This window comes from Thamnophis sirtalis, unplaced genomic scaffold (genome assembly GCF_051295495.1).
Source record: "Thamnophis sirtalis isolate CommonGarterSnake01/CBP01778 unplaced genomic scaffold, rThaSir2_p1.2 scaffold_5, whole genome shotgun sequence".
Lineage (NCBI taxonomy): Eukaryota > Metazoa > Chordata > Lepidosauria > Squamata > Natricidae > Thamnophis > Thamnophis sirtalis.
In genome coordinates this window covers 52,066,579-52,085,055 of record NW_028261385.1, presented here as the reverse complement: position 1 = coordinate 52,085,055, position 18,477 = coordinate 52,066,579, and the positions used below count along the sequence as shown (strand labels likewise).

General features: G+C 38.4%; 1 protein-coding gene across 7 annotated transcripts in view; it reads left to right on the top strand.

Moving 5' to 3' along the window:
- The window catches only part of SEMA6A (semaphorin 6A), a 178,506-nt gene that overhangs the window by 97,965 nt on the left and 62,064 nt on the right, over window positions 1–18,477 (top strand). For all 7 annotated transcript variants that reach the window (XM_087715829.1, XM_087715833.1, XM_087715831.1 and 4 more), the window contains exons 4-7: window positions 7,766–7,826; window positions 10,401–10,463; window positions 11,984–12,085; window positions 17,767–17,857. In XM_087715829.1, coding sequence (XP_087571955.1) covers window positions 7,766–7,826; window positions 10,401–10,463; window positions 11,984–12,085; window positions 17,767–17,857 — 317 coding nt within the window. The remainder of the gene's footprint in view (window positions 1–7,765; window positions 7,827–10,400; window positions 10,464–11,983; window positions 12,086–17,766; window positions 17,858–18,477) is intronic.

Below are 18,477 nucleotides of genomic sequence, written 5' to 3'. Positions count from 1 at the left end.
GATGTGCCTGATGATGTCAGCATTTCAGTTAATGCACAAGCCCTAAGAAAAGCCAAATGTGCTCCAAATTATTTGAATGTTTTGAAACTCTATTTTGCTTTCTGATAGCAAAAGGAGGTGTTTTAAAATAGGGATTCGTAGAGTAATAAATATATACCCATTCACCCATTTATTGGACCAGTGATTCAGATGCTTTTCTCTACTGCACTGCTTCCATTGCAAGAAATTGAGTTTCTTCTTGCTGGAAAGGATTAATGTATTTACATGAAAATGTAGGCTTTCTGCCTCCACATTGAATATTGTGTAGAACATAACTGCCTGTGCATGTCGCAGGTATATTTTGCATAGAACGCAATGACAAACACATCGAGCCCTGATTACAATGCGTTAATTTAAGAATTTGAACATTCCCTGCTACACCAAGGAAGAAGTAATGTAACACAGTAGATTTTGTTTGTTTGCATTTGTTAACAAACCCTGAAGCTGTTTAACTGCTTATTGGGAGTTGCAGAATGGAAGGATCCTCTAGTGAGGATAAATATCATGTTAAAAATTATTTTTTACCATGTGCAATTACAGAAAGTTATGTACTCATTGTTAATTATCACTCTACTCCAACTTGAGGGGAAAGACATAAAGGATCAGCCAGTTTCATGAATGAACTTAATGTTCTTCTTAGAATAAATGACAAAATCAGCAGCAGTGTGCGGGCACAGATGGATGATGATTGAGACTACGTAATATAGAAAGTGTTTCTTGGACAAAACATGTGAAAGTCATTGTTTCACCCTAAACTAGGTCAGGAATGGAACCCCCATTGCTAAACTGTTGATACTGATAACTATTGCTGTAAGTTGCAATTCAATAGCATTAGCATAGTCTCTGATTCACCATCAAGACATAAGGTGCTTTGTATAACTCAATTGTTGTCCATAAGAGCTCTAGTTATATTTCACTGATTGTAGCTTTTCCCATAGTCTTACATAATTTTCCCCTCTCCATTTTTAATTGGACAGAGAAGCTGATGAATTTTCATCTCTTCTGCAGAACCAAGCATCCACAAAGTTCCAGTTTTCCTGTTCAGTCCTTTGCTAATGTATGCCCAATTTGTTTTGAACGAAGATAAATGTCATTGTATTTCCTTGTTTCATTACTTTTGAAGGCAATGCATTTTTTCTCCTTAGTGAGCGGAGGAGTATCCAGGATGGGTTGACCTTATCCTCTCGTTGATTGGACTGAGTCAGATAAGCTCTTGGGATACGCCCCTGGTCCAACAGGCAGTGCCCAGTTATCGACTCAGTCCCTCAACTGGATAGTTTGCCATCCTAGATCTCCGATAAATTCGAAGAAATTTAAAGAAAGCGAAAAGGTTCATTTGTCTCCCTACTGCAGCAGCCGCATGTGACCTGGAAGCTCCCTGAGCTGTGAAAGAATTGCCAAAATACCACCCCCACCCCCTGGGTGACATGCTGCCCAGGCCTCTGAGTGAGACAAGCATCACTCAGAAAAGAAATCTGCCAGGCAAGCAGGAGACAAAGGGCACAAACCTTCTAAAGGCAAGCTCTGCCGCGAAAGCACCAGCGGCACTGGAATGCTCTGCCGTTCCCCACAGGGTCAAGCGGCAAGCTGCGGCTTCCCCAAGTGCTACGGGGTGTGAATCGGATTACTGGCAAGCAAGGGAGGTGCTGGATCCCTGCCCAGAAGGTGAGCCTCACCGCGGGAACTCTGCTGGGCGCTGGAGCGTTCCACTGCTCCCCACTGGGTTAAGCAGTGAACCGCGGCTTCCCAAACACCATGGAGCGCCCACACCATTGTCCATGTGGCCCACCTCATTGGAAGTGGTACACGGGCAGAGCCAAGGCTCTAGCGGTGCCAGAAAGCGAAAAAAACAGCGGCAGAAGTGCGCGGCAGCTCCTCTGAGCACAAGCGGCCACACTAGGAGTTTTAAAAGAGGTGCCCTTTGTCTCCTGGCATGGGAGCCATCTTGAAGGAGCCATGTGTTCCAAGATGGCAGCGCCCAGCGACAACGAGGAGACCAGCAGGACTCAAGTACCTGCAGCAACAGCCAGCAGCCCACTAGAGGGGCAGAGAATCAACCAAGGTTAATGACCATCCCAGAGGCTGCCCTGAAGGGGGGAGCAAAGGCTAGAGATAAGAAGAAGCACCTTTCCCCCAGGGCAGAGCTGGATTCAGAGGGTGGTCACAAGCCTCACAAGCCTTCCAAGACATCTAAGTATGAAAGGCGAAGGCAAAGAAAGCTGGAGCAGCTCTACAAAAAGGCAAGTGGCCATAAGTCCATTCCAGGCCTGGGACAGAAGTGGAAGGCCCCTGGAGTCCCTGCAACAGGCGGGGCTACAGGGGAGACACCTCCAATTGCTCTCAGTGGGAAGAGCTTAGAGGATTCCCCAGGAAAGGATCTCCCTCAGGCAGGGGTCACTGGAGCACCCGGAATCCCAATGGCTCCACTTGACCACTTGGCAGCTGAGCGGAGCATCCTGAGGGAGGAAAGATTCTCCCCCAAGGTAATAGAAACTATCCAGGCCACCCGAAGACCCTCAATGGAGCTTATTTATGGCGCGACCTGGTGGGCCTTTTCCATATGGTGTAACTCCCGGGGACCGGATCCAGTGAGAGCCACCATTCCCTCAGTGCTGGTATTCCTCCAGGCAGGCCTGGACAGGGGGATAGCTCCCAACATGATTAGGAGACAGGTCTCAGCCATCTCATCCATGCTTCTGTGCAGTAGAGCCCGGACACTCACTCACCAACCCTTGGTCAGGCAGTTCTGAAGGGGGCGTCCAACCTCAAACCACCCACAGTATACAGGTACCCTTCCTGGGACTTGCACAAGGTGTTGGATGCTCTGACGGGGTCCCCGTTTGAGCCATTGCGAGCGGTGTCACTAAAGTTTTTAACCTTAAGGTGGTGTTTCTAATGGCCATCACATCTGCCAAATGGATATCAGAGCTGCAGGCCCTGTCCACTAAGGAGGACCTCTGCATATTTCACCAGGGCAGAGTGGTGTTGTGGTTGGACCCCTCCTTCATACCTAAGGTGTGCTCATGCTTCCACAGGTCGCAAGAGCTGATTTTGCCCAATTTTTGTCCAGGCCCTTCTTGCCCATTAGATTGGAAGTGGCACACTCTAGACGTAAGGAGGGCACTGAGGATTTACCTCAGAAGAACCGGGCCGAATAGAAAGTCTGAGGCCCTGTTTGTGTCATTCCAACCAGGGTCTCTGGACAAAAAGGTGACCTCCACCACCATAGGCAAGTGGTTGAGAACCTGCATTGCTACAGCCTACCAGTCCCAGGGCATACAGTCACCGAGCCCCATCACAGCACACTCCACATGAAGTGCGGCCACCACTGCAGCCTGGGCAATGCAGGCCTCATTGACAGAGATATGTAGGGAAGCCACATGGTTTTCCCCCTCACCCTTCGTGAGGAACTACAAATTAGATATCTTTGCCTCGGTGGAGGCATCGTTTGGTCGCAGCGTATTATAGGTGGTTCATAGGGTGGGGGATGAACCCCACCAGGCATAGTTTGTCCATGGGCCCTTAGTGTGTTACCCTCCCTACGGACGTGTTAGCTTTGGTATGTCCCATCCTGGATACTCCTCCCCTCACTATGGAGAAAGGGCTTTGGTACTTAACCTGATACGCCTCTTCTCATAGTGGGGGAGGAGTATCCAGACCCTCCCTGTCATGGTAGTGTAACATGTGTTATGATGAAGGTTGTACTAATATGTTCAAGTTATAATTCAATAAAAAGTTTGAAACCTTAACAAAGGTCTGGAGTGGATGGCACAATGGATTGGATAGAGTTCTTCGCCAATAACTGGGCAGTGCCTGGTGGACCAGGGACGTATTCCAAGAGCTTATCTGACTCAGTCCAATCAACGAGAGGATAAGGTCAACCCATCCTGGATACTCCTCCCTCACTAAGAGAATAGGTGTATCAGGTAAGTACCAATGCCCTTTCTCAGCTTTGGGGTTTGCAACAAAACCTAGCTGTATCCCAAGAACATTTACCCCTACAGTCCTTTATACTTGGATGCTAGATAGGGTTGCAATCTGGCTTAAGGCAAGAGCACAGTTAATTCTGTAAGTATAACATTTGGAGAAACTGTAACTAGCTTAAAGAAACTCCAATAAACATGTCTTTCTCCAAGCTGGTAAGACATACTAATAGTTCCCACATGAAATCCTCTAAAGTGGTAGCGAATCCTTGGAGCACTTATGTCATTAAGTATAAACTGCAAAGTCCCCTGGATGGTTAGCTTTACTAAAGTATTGCAGTCTGAACTCTCAAGGGGCCAGGAAGCAATTTCTTTATATTCTTTAGACTCTTATTACCAAAAAAAAAATGTCATAAGAAGGTTAGATCATTTTGCTGGTATGAGGCAAGTGTTGAAGAGAATATGAAGTACATGAAAGACAAGCAGAATTTGAATAATTAAATAATGTCTCTTATAATAGCTACATGAGAAGACTGATTTTTTTTTTCTTCTTGCCATCTTCACAAAAATCACTTAATTTTTCAGGTGTTCATTTTGTCTTTCTCTCTCCCACTACATATTTTGGTAATTTATCATACCTTCCTGGTGCACACCAGAATCTTAACATACATTTAATACCCATAGCTGTGGCTACGGGTCAGAAAAAGGCAGCATTATTTACATTTTCTTTCCCTGCACAAGTGTGGCATAATAACATCTGCTGCAGCACTGTTAACTACAGGTGGGAAAACCAGAAGTGCTAGAATTAGTTTATTTGTGTAAAAAAATGAATTCGCAAGATCCAGATGACGGAAAGCATCAACATAAAACAAAACGGCACAGATTTATATTTTCAGTTTAGCAGAGCCTTTTAGTGTTTGGTAATTTTTGTATGGAAACAACTGTGGATCAGTGGAAGCTTCTTTTTTTTAACTTATCTGGAAATCAGAGTTCACATAGGTCCATAATTCTGGCTTTTACTTTTTCTGACAATTGACTGCAAATCTGCCATAAGTCCTTAAAGTGTTCCTCAGTTAGAAGGGAGTTAAACATAATGCTGTGCTGAACCTTACAGTTTTTTTTTTCCTGGCATTCAGTATATACAAAACTTCTAACTGAGGGTAAATAGAACATTTTTTTTAGATATTGCCAGGGATAATCACTTATTAACTTGCCATACTAATGCATGGTTTTATTTTTAATTTACTGGTCTATTTTGCCAGAGCTTTACAATGAAATTCTGAGGAAAGAGGACGTACTGTTTTCTCTGTAAAATAAAAACCAAACAAAAGAGTAGTTCTGTATTAACTTTGGATCAAAGTTCTGGCAATGGAGTCAAGAAAATAATAAAAGTAAAAGTGCTTGTCATAAAAGTAAATGGCAGTTTTCCCAGAAGATTAAGGAATATAAAAATAAATATAGACACACCTTTCACAGCATGGCATTTTAGAAAGAAAGAGCTGCTTTCAAATGGGAGGAAATTCATGAAAAACGTAAGAAAAGCTGATTTTGTTAATAAACAAACCCTTTTATCTATGTGGGGAAAATGTTGCTTATATTTTGGCTTGCTGCAAATGTTTTGAATCTGCTAACCTTGCTTCCTCCAAATATATTTTAAAAAACTAGTATCAATAGAGGAGATTTCCTTATATACACTGCACTATTTTAAAATATCTAGCACATACTCCCTCACAGGGAGAGGGTTAATGTTATTTGAAATAACAGTGAGTAACTAAAACTCCTTTTTTATCAGTCTCATCCTCCTATTCTTTGCTCAGTGCTACAAGGTTTTATTATATTGGTGCTGTCTCCCGTTTTATAAAAGGATATTTCCCTTATATTTCACATTGTTTAAGGGCACGTAAAAGCATGTCTATATTCTTTGACCTTAATTTGTCTCTAAGGAGAAAGTGGCATCTAATTTTATTAATTAATTAATTTATAAACTCTCAAAGAAAGAAAGAAAAGGGGAACACTAACAGCTTACATTAAAAGAAGTCTTACTGTCCTAGGATAAGTTTTCAAACATAATTAAACTATTCGTTTGACAAAACAAGAAACAAAACAAGAAAGTTGTTGTGAGCTTTTACCCCCATTTATATTATAAGTCAAACAACATTTCTATTGAATTTGGACACAGAACTTTTAAAAACAAAGCCACATTATCATTGCATACACTGTTGGGCACTTCAAGCTCACTCAGTGCCACCCAAAAGACCTAATAATAGATCTTCAAGCATTTCAAGAAAAATAAACACCAATGCGACCTATGTGATTTATTGGGACAGGGAGTTATATACCTTTTCACAGTGCTTTTCAACCCTCTCTACAAAGTCAGCATATTGCCCCCCAACAATTTGGGTCCTCGTTTTAGTTCAAAGTTCTACATGAACAGAATGTTTTAGTATATGTTTTTTGCTTGTGAAAAATGAAAAGATGCCCTTCAACATACATCATTTATAGTGTTATCTACCTTTTCTTTCTCCCATATGTTTTTTCAGTACTGATCAGTCTCTGCTATTGGTGACTATCCTGTTGCTTTATTGTTGCCCTGCAATTGGAAATACACTGTGTGAATGGTTTTTTGGAGAATAAGGAATGTATCTTCTTGGACTCTGCTTCTATACTCCTTAGCCTGGTAGCCAGGACTGTGAGCTTTGTTTAGAAGGCTTCAGATGGAGTCAGGCTGTACTTTTTTTTTTTCAGTAGCCAGCTCTTTTTCTTAATTTCCACACCCTTCTGTGGTTCCACAAGTAACTAATACTTTCAAAGTTGCCTTGATCTTAGTCTCCAATCTCATTATTTGTGGTGGTGGGGAGAGAACTAATATGTACTGCTGTTCTTTTTTATCATATAGCCAAGCATCTCTAGGTTTAAAGCAGCTATACAGATTAAATAATTGTGTTATGCTGGTAGAAAGTATTGTTGTGAAGGGTCTATTGGTATCTTTTAGCATACTGTATAATGGTACTTGTCAAAAGAGTCTTGAAAATTGGTTTCAAGGGTCAACTGCAGTTTGATTATCCATGATCTTGTTTATTTTATTACTTTCAACTTTTAAGTGACATTTCCAAAATTGGATATTCTTCCCCCATCCAAATTCTAACCAGTCCCAAACTTGCTTAGCTTTTTAGGTTTATACAAGATCACTTATATCTGCCACCCACTAAAATCTTACTAGACTATAATATAAAATAATAGGTCAAGGAATGGAGTCCCCTAAATTAAAGAACATAATGTCCATGAATACATGTTGAGTCCAGGTATGTGTTTTCATATTAGGAGCCACAATTCTTAATCGGAATATCTATGCCGGATTTTTTTTAACAATGATAAGATAGTTGAAGGATTATAGGAGTCAAATATTTTGCCAAATTATACAAACTTTACAAATATCTTGCAATATATCCCAATCTTACAATATATCCCATTCTCCAAACAAGGTTGACTTGTTCTGTACTTGCAAATACACAAAAAACATAATCTATACCAAAATGATTTTAGAGAACCTCTGTCTTCTCAGTTAATTCCTTTTTACACCTTTTGTTCATTCATAGCGCATAGAATGACAGTATTGTTCATGTTGTATTTGTATTGATTGTTTATCTTCTGTAACACAAAGAAAGCATGCTGTCTGGTGTTCTTTGATATTATCCTTAGTTCCTGACTAAGGGACAATGATTTATTTGAACATGAAGCACTCCTCCTGTAAAATATGAACCACCTGAGTTTATCTTGGCATTCTTTTTCCTCTTTGTTTACAGGGACCATATTTATACTGTTGATATGGATTCATCACACACAGAAGAAATTTATTTTAGCAAAGTAAGTAGTTTCTCCTATTCACGAATCAAGGACAGTAAAAATAAGAAAGTAGAAAATTAATAAGAAAAAATACCCTGCTCCTCATGTTTTCCAGACCTGCTTTTGAAATTGCAATGATTATATAAGCAAAGTGCATACATTTGCCATTTTCATTATGTATTTTGGATAAATAGTTATATATTATATGTACTTTGGATAATAATTATAAGCAAGATTTTTACATTACAATAGAAGTACATGGTCATGCCAACATTTTTACTTATCATGCAGCTTTGACGTCTGTATTATTATAGTAAATATAAGTTACTCAACAAACTCCACTTAAATAGTTTAATGATCACATTTTATAAGGAATTAAATACATAGACATCTAAATAGTAAACACAATAATCTTATTATTTTTACAATTCTTCCCCAAGACTACAAATATTTAAGTTTAAAGATAAAACTTAGAAAGCTGCTACAATTTTTTTTTCTGTTAGTACTAGATTAAATATCTCAAAATTAATAGGATATGTATATAGTTAAGGAAGGGCTAAAAGCAACTCACTTGTTTTAGCACTTGAGCACTTCTAGTATCCTAGATGTCATCTATTACATCATATTCAAGACAGATGATACAGCTAAAGGGTAAGGTGACACCACTGAGAGGAAAGGAGGAGGATGCAGTATCACCAAAAATATTAACTTGCAAAAATGCTTAACTACTGAATTATAGATATGGGTGGAAATACTGTCCAGAATCTTAATATAACTATTAGCTTTAATGGCATTTTAGATATCATTTGTTTGTAGCATTACATTAAGCTACTCAGATTGTATATTTATAAATAGTTCCAATATTTATTTTCAATATTTCTTATTTAAGAGCAGGTATCTTAAAACTGTTGTGCTCATGAAGTAAAATCAAGCAGAGCAATAAATAGGTTGGGCTGAAATTTATTTTCAGGTAGAATGGTTTACAAAATCTAAGTGATTTTTTTAAAGACAATCTAAGCAAAAATGAAAAAAAAAGTTTTCCAATGAATTCTGAATGAAAAATGCATGAGTAAAACAGTGGAAAAAATCTTCCAAAGTTCCATGGCTTGCTTGACTAGGGATGCATGTCTTTGTGAGAAGCTAAATCTGCATAAAATAGTGTATCTCCTATTTCTGTTTCCCATTTTTGTGAGAACTGGGGCCAAGAACCTTGTAAAATTAATATTCAGTTTCATTCTAAATGTTTGATGGCCCTTTGCCTTGGAATGTACCATTTCTAAAAATCAGAGCAGCATATGAAATGTTCAGTTTAACTGAGATTCAGATACTTCTTTTTTTTTTCCAGTGAAGATTGGCAAGTGTATATACATGTTTTGACTTAGATGGCAAAACACCATCAGTAGAATACAATTCTTCATTGTTTTTTCTCATTCAGGATCCATTGGCAAACAGTTTGTTGCAATTTTGCCTAGGTACATCAATTTTTGACTCATTGTTAGAGTTTCATGAAAGTCTTTTTATAGGTAAAATCTACTGAAAGTGCATTAGACAGGTGAAATCACTGGCCTTCTAGCTGGGATCACTTATAATAATTAGCAATGGCTCTATGGTCTTTCCAACACTACCTGAGAATGTAGGGTTTGTTTTTTTTACATACAAACTTGTTTTCTGGCACTCAGAAGCTGTCAGACCGTGTTCCAGCTTTGAATTAAGCTAACTCTGGTCATATTTCTTTGTTCCTCCAGAATGAGCTCAAGTATGCTGTGCACAACTTTGAATCAGTGGAGAGCATTTTTAACTCAGTTTATTTCCCTAAACATTTTATTTGACTAAACACTACTTCCAAACAGCAATAGGGAATATTTGATCTACTGTATACTATATGAGTATGCTTTAATTTTTGTCCTTGGTGTTTTCTGAGCTTGGTCTTACTCTTACAGATATTCCACTACCAAACCAGGTAACATCAATGCTAGAAAAACTAGGTAGCCTCCACAGACCTTTTAACACTAATTATGTTACCTAGTTTAGTAAAGAAATGTCTGCAAGAAAACAACCAAACTCAGAGAGTGCCATAGACGCCACACTTCAATACTAAGCTACACATTTTCTCTTGTTCTTCTATTGGTACAAAATTATATGCCTCTATTTGTATATCTGTATATTTATGTACTGTATACAGTATGTCTGTTTGTGTAGGTGTATATGCATACAGTAGGTGCATACTGTACACATTACATGCGAAAGTGCAAATATATTTATATCAACATATATATGTTTGTGTGTTTGTATGTATATTCTACTCCAAGAGATTAAAACAGAATATGAAGAGTATGTGTTGTAATATTTGTCTGTTAACAAGCACCCTCAGAAGTATAGAAAATATTACAGAAGTATAGTATTATACATTGTATAAATAGCAATCAATTCTAAAACTAAATGTTCTACACCCATAAGGCTTCTGTACAAGAGTAAGTCAAGCATAGAATAAGCATGGAATGTTTTCAATAATTTTATATTCAGTAGCTAGTTTTCCTTTTGAAATTAAATACAAACACCCCAGGCTCTAATTGATTTCTTTCTTGATCCTTGAAGAAATTGACATGGAAATCCAGACAGCTTGATGTAGATACATGCAGAATGAAGGGAAAACATAAGGTAGGCAAATTTCATTTCTCTGGCAGATGCCATGTTGTTCAGTTGCTTGACTGTTCTCATATACTGCTCTCTGTGTTACAGATTGCATCATGCCATAGTTTTCTTCCAACAGTTTATTGAAGGTTTTAATTTTCAAAAAAAAAATGGTTTACTTGTAATGTAATGAAACATTATAACCAAAATGTCAAATATTGTGAAATGAAGAGGAATTAAGAAGCTTACTATCACTACTAACTTTCTACTAGGAACTGACATAATTTAGAGTCTTTATAGGTAATAAAGAAATCATCTTAGGAAAATGTTTTAGCAATTTAAAGTTTGATTAACTATGAATGACTTTAGATCATATATATTTTGTGGGTTTTATTTTTTTTCCTATTCTACCCAGACAATGTTCAGTAAGACAGGATGTACAAGAAGCATCAGCCCTTTGTTGTTGTTAGTCGTGTCTGACCTATTCCGACCCCACGGACAACGTTTCTCCAGCCTTCCTATCCTCTACCATTCCCTGGAATTGACTCCATCTAGCAACCTCATTCTCTGTCATCCCCTTCTTCCTTTGCCATCAATCTTTCCCAGCATTAGGCTCTTCTCCAGTGAGTCCTTCCTTCTCATTAGATGGCCAAAGTATTTGAGTTTCATCTTCAGAATCTGGCCTTCTAAAGATCAGTCAGGAGATTGATCTCCTCTAGGACTGACTAGTTTGATTGCCTTGCAGTCCAGGGGACTCACAGGAGTCTTCTCCAGCACCATAGTTCAAAGACCTCAATTCTTGGCCTCAGCCTTTCTTATGTCCAACTTTCACAGCCATACATTGCAACTGGGAAAACCATAGCCATCACTATATGCACTTCTATTGGCAGAGTGATGTCTCAAAAGTCAAAAATCATGTTTATGTGATCACAACTGTGAATGTGAACCAGTCGCTAGGTGCTCAAAATGTGATCATATAACCTCAGGTGTGTGCATGTCCATCAAAAATTCTACATTAGTACTTTTTAGAGGGTCCTTTATAACTTTGAATGGTTGCTAAGCAACAGTTCATTAAACAAGGATTACCTGTTTTGCAGTGTCTTACACCTGCTGCATTAGTTGCATTTTCTATGGCATTTTTCCTCATCTGCATCAACCTTTCTGCTTACTTTTAATGTCTGAATGTAATATGTTATTTATTATTATTGTTTTTATACCTATAAACTGCCTGAGATGCACCAGTGTATAAATTGCATAAATACATAGAGACATACTGAGGTCCTATTCTTGATTCATGATTGTCATTAAAGTACATTTTCTACAATAAACAGCAGCAGAAAAAGACAAGTATAATCCTTAAATCCCTGACAGCCATGTTCCTCTAATGCCACTCTGAGGAAATCCATTGTTGCCTTGTTTTCCAAATGGCAGGAAAAATTGCTGAAACAAACAAATTGGTATATTGTATTTAATTGTATTAAACATTTATGATGTTAATTGCTGGAACAGTAGTTCAGTTCTTTTCCTTTTTTTAATCCTTTTGGCAGGATGAATGTCATAACTTTATTAAGGTTCTTCTAAAACGAGATGATGATACATTATTTATTTGTGGGACGAATGCCTTTAGTCCTTCCTGCAGGAATTATAAGGTAAGCATTGCATTTGAAAGAAAGCATGTAATTTGAAAGGTTTTGCCATTAGTTTTTACAACAGTATGAAAGCCAGAAAGTACAAAACTGTGTTCAGAGAAATTCCTTCTTCCTCAGGAAGTTGGTTCTTCAACTAGAGAAAGTAACACAACTTGAATAGTAACATCTCTTGAATAGTCGCTGTAGCATAACCATTCCCAGTCTGAGGCAGAGCTTTGAGCCGTGGCAGGGTTCATGAAGTCTTGTTTCACAGAAATGAAGTAAGGTAAAGGTTCCCCTCACACATATGTGCTAGTTGTTCCTGACTCTAGGGGGCGGTGCTCATCTCCGCTTCAAAGCCGAAGAGCTAGCACTGTCTGAAGACATCTCCCTGGTCATGTGGCCGGCATGACTAAACATTGGAGGCAAACAGAATGCTGTTACCTTCCCACCAAAGGTGGTTCCTATTTTTCTACTTGCATTTTTACATGTTTTTGAACTGCTAGGTTGGCAGAAGCTGGGACAAGTAACAGGAGCTCACTCCATTACGCAGCACTAGGGATTCAAACTGCCAAACTGCCGACCTTTCTGATCGACAAGCTCAGTGTCTGTAGAAACAGTATATTTGCATGGAACCTAATATATAAAATGCTTGATTCTGAACCGAAAAAGAAAGTTGCTGCTGAAGGAATTGATTTTTTTTCACAATTTGTTTGTAACCTGTATTTAATGTAGAATAACCCAGATCATATTTGGTTGTCTCATAAAACATGATACTGCAATTTGGTATACTCACGGTATCCCTTTGGTTGCTGCTAATTAAAAGGCAGAGGCTTGAAAGTAGATGCCTGGAGCGAAGAATCGGCAGTTAACCCAAGCATATGGAAGTAGGAGGCTAATTGTGGCTTTATGCCCAGCCCAGCAGTCTTGCACACAGCCCACAGAGAGGACAGTGCAACAGGAAATTGGCTCGTCCAAAAGTGAAGAAGTCAGTGCTCATCAGCCTTACTGGTCAGTTATCCAAATTCGTTCCTAATAAAGCCAGCCACTTTCCTCTTCAGGGAACGGTACTTTCTCAGACTACAAATAAAATTCTCTTCTGTTGCTGCCATTTATTATTTAGTGTCGGCTTTTCAAATTTTGAATCAATTCTTCTTTCGCTTATAACAAGTGATTCATCGAGATGGTTTCCAGGATCAGCTTCTCAGAGATCAGCCAGTTCGGCATTTGAGAAATAAGAAACAAACAAACAAACCACTGTTTAAAACACTTCAGATTCTAAAGAAAAGGCCTGTCTCCATTGAGTAAGAAGTTTGAATATCATAATAGTGAACTCAGCTGGTGAATATGAAAAGAATTATAATCAGAATGGGGTAATCATAGGACCCCATGGCTTGCAAAAAAAATGTTCTAAAAGCATCTTAGGGGGTAACCCTCCCAAGTTCATCTACTAAGGAATGTGCACACTGAGTTAGACACAGTGATAAAAGACAGAATAGTTTGCTCATATGGCATAACATATTTCTTGATTCTTGTTTACTATTACTCTTAATCATTGGCTCTGCCTTTTCTAAAATCACATAAATGCTTATACAATTAATGTTAGCCTTAAATTCTTAAAAGTATGAACTAAAGTCCTGCCCTCCACCCCTGGGGGTGTGTGCAGGGTATTCCTAGAAGTGATTCACCATTTTCCCTTGTGTCCTCTCAAAAATATATCTTGGGTAAATTTGGAATTAGAATCTAAGCTGATTGTCAAAGCAACTGAATACTGTAGTAATTCACATTCATCTCAATTTGGGGGGGGGGGGAATCAGGCTCCATCTAGCTTATTGTGGAGCCATAAAAATTATTTCTTCTGTTTTCTTTTAGCAAATGATTGCTCTTAAGGGTATATATTGATGACACTTTCTTCTATGTGAGAGTGTGTGGGTACTTAGGGTGTTCTGCTTTGTTTTTAGTATTTTTAGTATTTATTAATACTTATAGGCTGCCCTTTTCCCTGAGGGGACTCAGGGCGGCTTACATAAAATGAAGGGAAGGGGTATACAAACAATAGACACAAACAATACATAGAAGTAAAATAGTAAGCAACATTCATTCATCATTCGGGTGGGGGCAATTATCTTTGTCCCCAGGCCTGACGGGCTAGCCAGGTCTTAAGGGCTGTGCGGAAGGTCTGGACGGTGGTGAGGGTACGAATCTCCATGGGGAGATCGTTCCAAAGGGTCGGAGCTACTACTGAAAAGGCTCTCCTCCGTGTAGTTGCCAGTCGGCACTGACTGGCAGATGGAACTCGGAGGAGGCCTAATCTATGTGATCTAATTGGTCGCAGGGAGGTAATTGGCAGGAGGTGGTCTCTCAAGTACGCAGACCCACTACCATGAAGGGCTTTATGAGTGACAAGTAGCACCTTGAAGCGCACCCGGAGATCAACAGGTAGCCAGCGCAGCTCGCGGAGGATAGGTGTTATGTGGGTGAACCAAGATGCACCCACAATCACTCGCGCGGCTGCATTCTGGACTAGCTGAAGTCGCCGGATGCTCTTCAAGGGCAGCCCCATGTAGAGCACATTGCAGTATTCCAGCCTAGAGGTCACAAGGGCCCGAGTGACTGTTGTGAGAGCCTCCCGGTTGAGTAACTTAAAGAGTTACTCAACCTAGCAGTTAGAAAGCAACTGCCAACCTAGCAGTTCGAAAGCCTGTAAAAAATGCAAGTAGAAAAATAGGGACCACCTTTGGTGGGAAGGTAATGGTTTTCCGTGCACCTTCAGCGTTTAGTTATGCCAGCCACATGACTACGGAGACAGCGTTGGCTCTTTGGCTTTGAAACAGAGATGATTACCGTCCTTGAGTCGGGAACAACTAGCACATATGTGCAAGGGGAACCTTTACCTTTCACTTAAAGAAAATGGACAGGGAAGTACTTGGATCCTAACTCAAAGCATGATATATGAACATATTGAATTGGCTGTATCCCAATAATACAAAGTTTGAAATATTTTTACTATTTACCCATAGGAAACAGTGGTAATTTATTTTTTTGTCCTAAGGCTAGAAATGTACATGGGTGGTAGTGTATTCTGAATGCTACTTATATTATCTTAAAAAATGGGTCAAAAAAGTTTTTTTTTTAAATGATGCGGTCATGTTGGACGAAACCTGGCCAATTTCATTTTTATTTCCACTTTTTGCTATGTAAAAAAAATAGATGCAGATATAGATCTAATCTTCCTTTCATTCCTCCTTTGGTCAATTTTTTTGAAGTTAGGAAAATAATAGTATTCAATGCGTAACACTGTTCGATTTTTTTCAAGTTCTGAATAGTTAACCACTGAATGTTTCAAGTTCAGAGTATTTTGCACATATAGTTCAGGAAATCATTTTAGTACTGTCTGAAATAAATTTGCCAGACAAATTTCAGGCAGCTCCCAGTGGAAAAACTGTTATTTTCTACCTATGTCTTTTAGGATGGAGATGGAAAGATAATATGAGGAATAATAACAAACTTTTCATTATTTTGGCAAATACCAATATTTCTTCTTATAAATAGAACCATGCTAAATTTTTCAGTGACTGCTGGGCTGTCAGAGAGTTTTATTCCCAGTAATAGATGTAGGTTTTAGAAGGCAAATGAAATATCTATGCTAATATATTAGAACATTTGATCTAAAAGCCTTGGCACTACCATCATGTTTCAAAAGCCTATGTAAATACACAGATGGCCCTGGAATGTAATGCACTATACAAAGCTCCTTCCCTTCTACCTTTCCTTTAAATATGCTTCCATTCTAAGGAAGACACAAATGATTCCATTTAGAAAGTCGAGAGAGAAGATGCATGACAGGAAAGAAACAATGACAAATCATCCAATGCTTGAAAGAGGTCTCTCAACCCATGGGATTGGCAATTGATTGGATGAGACAAATGATGCTTAGATGCCTTATTATCCACACAATTCAAATTGCTTATCTTACTTTACTCTGTTGAAGTAAATTGAATATGCTAGGTAGATCTGAACTGCTATAAAGCAAAAGTCACCACTGAGTAATCATAACACACTTGAATCTTAAAGCCTGTAGGCTTTGCACTTTTCCCTGTGGTTTCCACCGTAAACCAGCTTTGCATTGAGCTGCTTATTTGTATAATTATTGCTGCTCAGTAGAATATTATTTTCCCAGGGGTTGCACTTAAAGCTGAGATTTTAAGTACTTCACAGATTAATTATTGACAGAAGAAGAACGATTTACACATGATACTACTTCAAACCAATTCTGTAGAAGTTTTTCTGGAAGAGAATTTTTTTAAAAAAAACAACCTCATAAATTATATGGGGGAATAAAAAGAAGAAAGTTGGATCTTCACTGATTGAGAACCATAAAAAATACGGTTGTTGTTTTTGGTCATAAATGCTGCATGTAGTATAGGGATGAACAGGCCTCCCCTATCATTATGAGAACTTGATCATTTGTCATAATCACATTTGCTCAGCCTTACTTATAATTCAGTAACAAGATAATTTTAAAAATGTTCATAGGAGAATGTTCACCCAGCCTCTTTACTCCTTGTAGCTTTACTACTACAAACTATCTCAAGGAAGATGGTAAAGCGGTGCTGATGAGTCTTCCTAAATTCAGGACACCATAGGGTATTTCCAGACATGTGTGAGGTTGAAATGAAAAATAGATAGAAATGGAGGCAGGGTGATGCCTGGCCTTTGTCTCTACATGATTAATTTCAGTATATCTGATGGGATAGATTATCTGAGCCTTGTTAGTTTGTTCTGTTTCACATCTGTGTCTCTTGCATAGTTTTTAATCACTCTTAAATTTGAGGAACCACCTTCCAAAAACACATTGCTGACAGAAATCTGAATTCTGAAAGTTAAAGGGATGCTACACAGCACTATTTTTCAATCAGGCATTTATAGTACTACTGATAGTATGAAGTAGCAGTTCAGATGGGGTGCAGGTCCCCTTTCCAAATTAGAAAAGTGCACATGAAAGAAAGAAGAGCAGAGGATGGCAAAACAGCCAATATCCACTTGAATAGACTGGGGTGAAACAAACTGATGTTCTTGGTATTATGTTTACTGAAATCCAAACAGCCTTTGAAATGATTGAGCCTCGGTGGAAAAAATAAAGCCCATAGCCTAATAAAAGATACAAGTAGGTGTACCTCTAATTATTTGGATATATTTTTGGTCTTGGGCTTAGGGAAAGACTATACTCAGAGTGGCAAATGCTGCTTTAGCACCAATTATCTTGGTGTGACCTAGGGTATTTGACCAGGAAATTGAGGCTATAACTTCTAATCTATGAACATTTTCTCAATGTTTGTACAGTTTATTGCTGTAGTTTTAAAATGGTCTTACACAGCATAGGTAAAGAGCAAGTCTCCTTCATGCTGATTTAATTGTTTATAACTTCATGGATTAATCCATGTAATTTTCCTGGCCATAATTTTCCTGGCCACCTTTTTTCAACTTCCCAATCTAGCCGGCAGGCTTGAAATTGCTCCCTGATCTCACATCCAAGTAATAACTAACTGTAACCCTGCTTAGCTTCTTGACATAGCCGAGGTCAGTGAGAAATAATCATTTAGGTGGCTTCTCCAATACAAAGAACTCTTCAAACAATTCCTTATGCAAGATCCCTGCCCTGTGTATTAGTTCGGAAAGAAATATGCTGTTTTATTTTTCAGATGGATACTTTGGAATTTCTGGGAGATGAATTTAGTGGAATGGCTAGATGTCCTTATGATGCAAAGCACGCCAATGTCGCACTGTTTGCAGGTAACATAAAAGGATAAAAATATTCTCTTATATAATGTGGTGCTTAGAGAGTACAATTATAGCTCCTTCCTGAGATATGTTTATGGGCAGTAGGGGGTGGAATTATCCATTTATTGGGTATCACATGGCTTAAACTAATTAGCTAATAGTCAAACAAATAAACATGGGATTCTCGCTTTGGAAAATAAATTCATTTTCTGTTGTATACTTACAGTAGTAAAGTGACTTTGAATTAGAGTAGGCAGAAAATTATTTCATAAGATACAATACTTTATCTCAGCTGTTAAGATAACAAGCTATTATATGTGGCTTCTATTCTTTGCTGGATAAAATAGAAAGGAGAAAAAAGGAGAAACCTGGTGAGATTAAGCTTCTTGATGTTTTGTTACCAACTGAGGCAAGGGAGGAGACTGAAATGGCAACTGTGGATTTAATCATGATGTATTATGCATGCAAAGAAATGCAATTAACTCTTAATTCTTTTTGCAATGGTTTAAAAATATGAGTATGTGTTAGTGGGGTTAATTTGGGCCATTGATTATAGAATGGTATTTTAGAATTTTGTTCTTTATAGATTTTAGATTAAATTGTTTCATTACTGAAATTCTCTTAGCATCAAC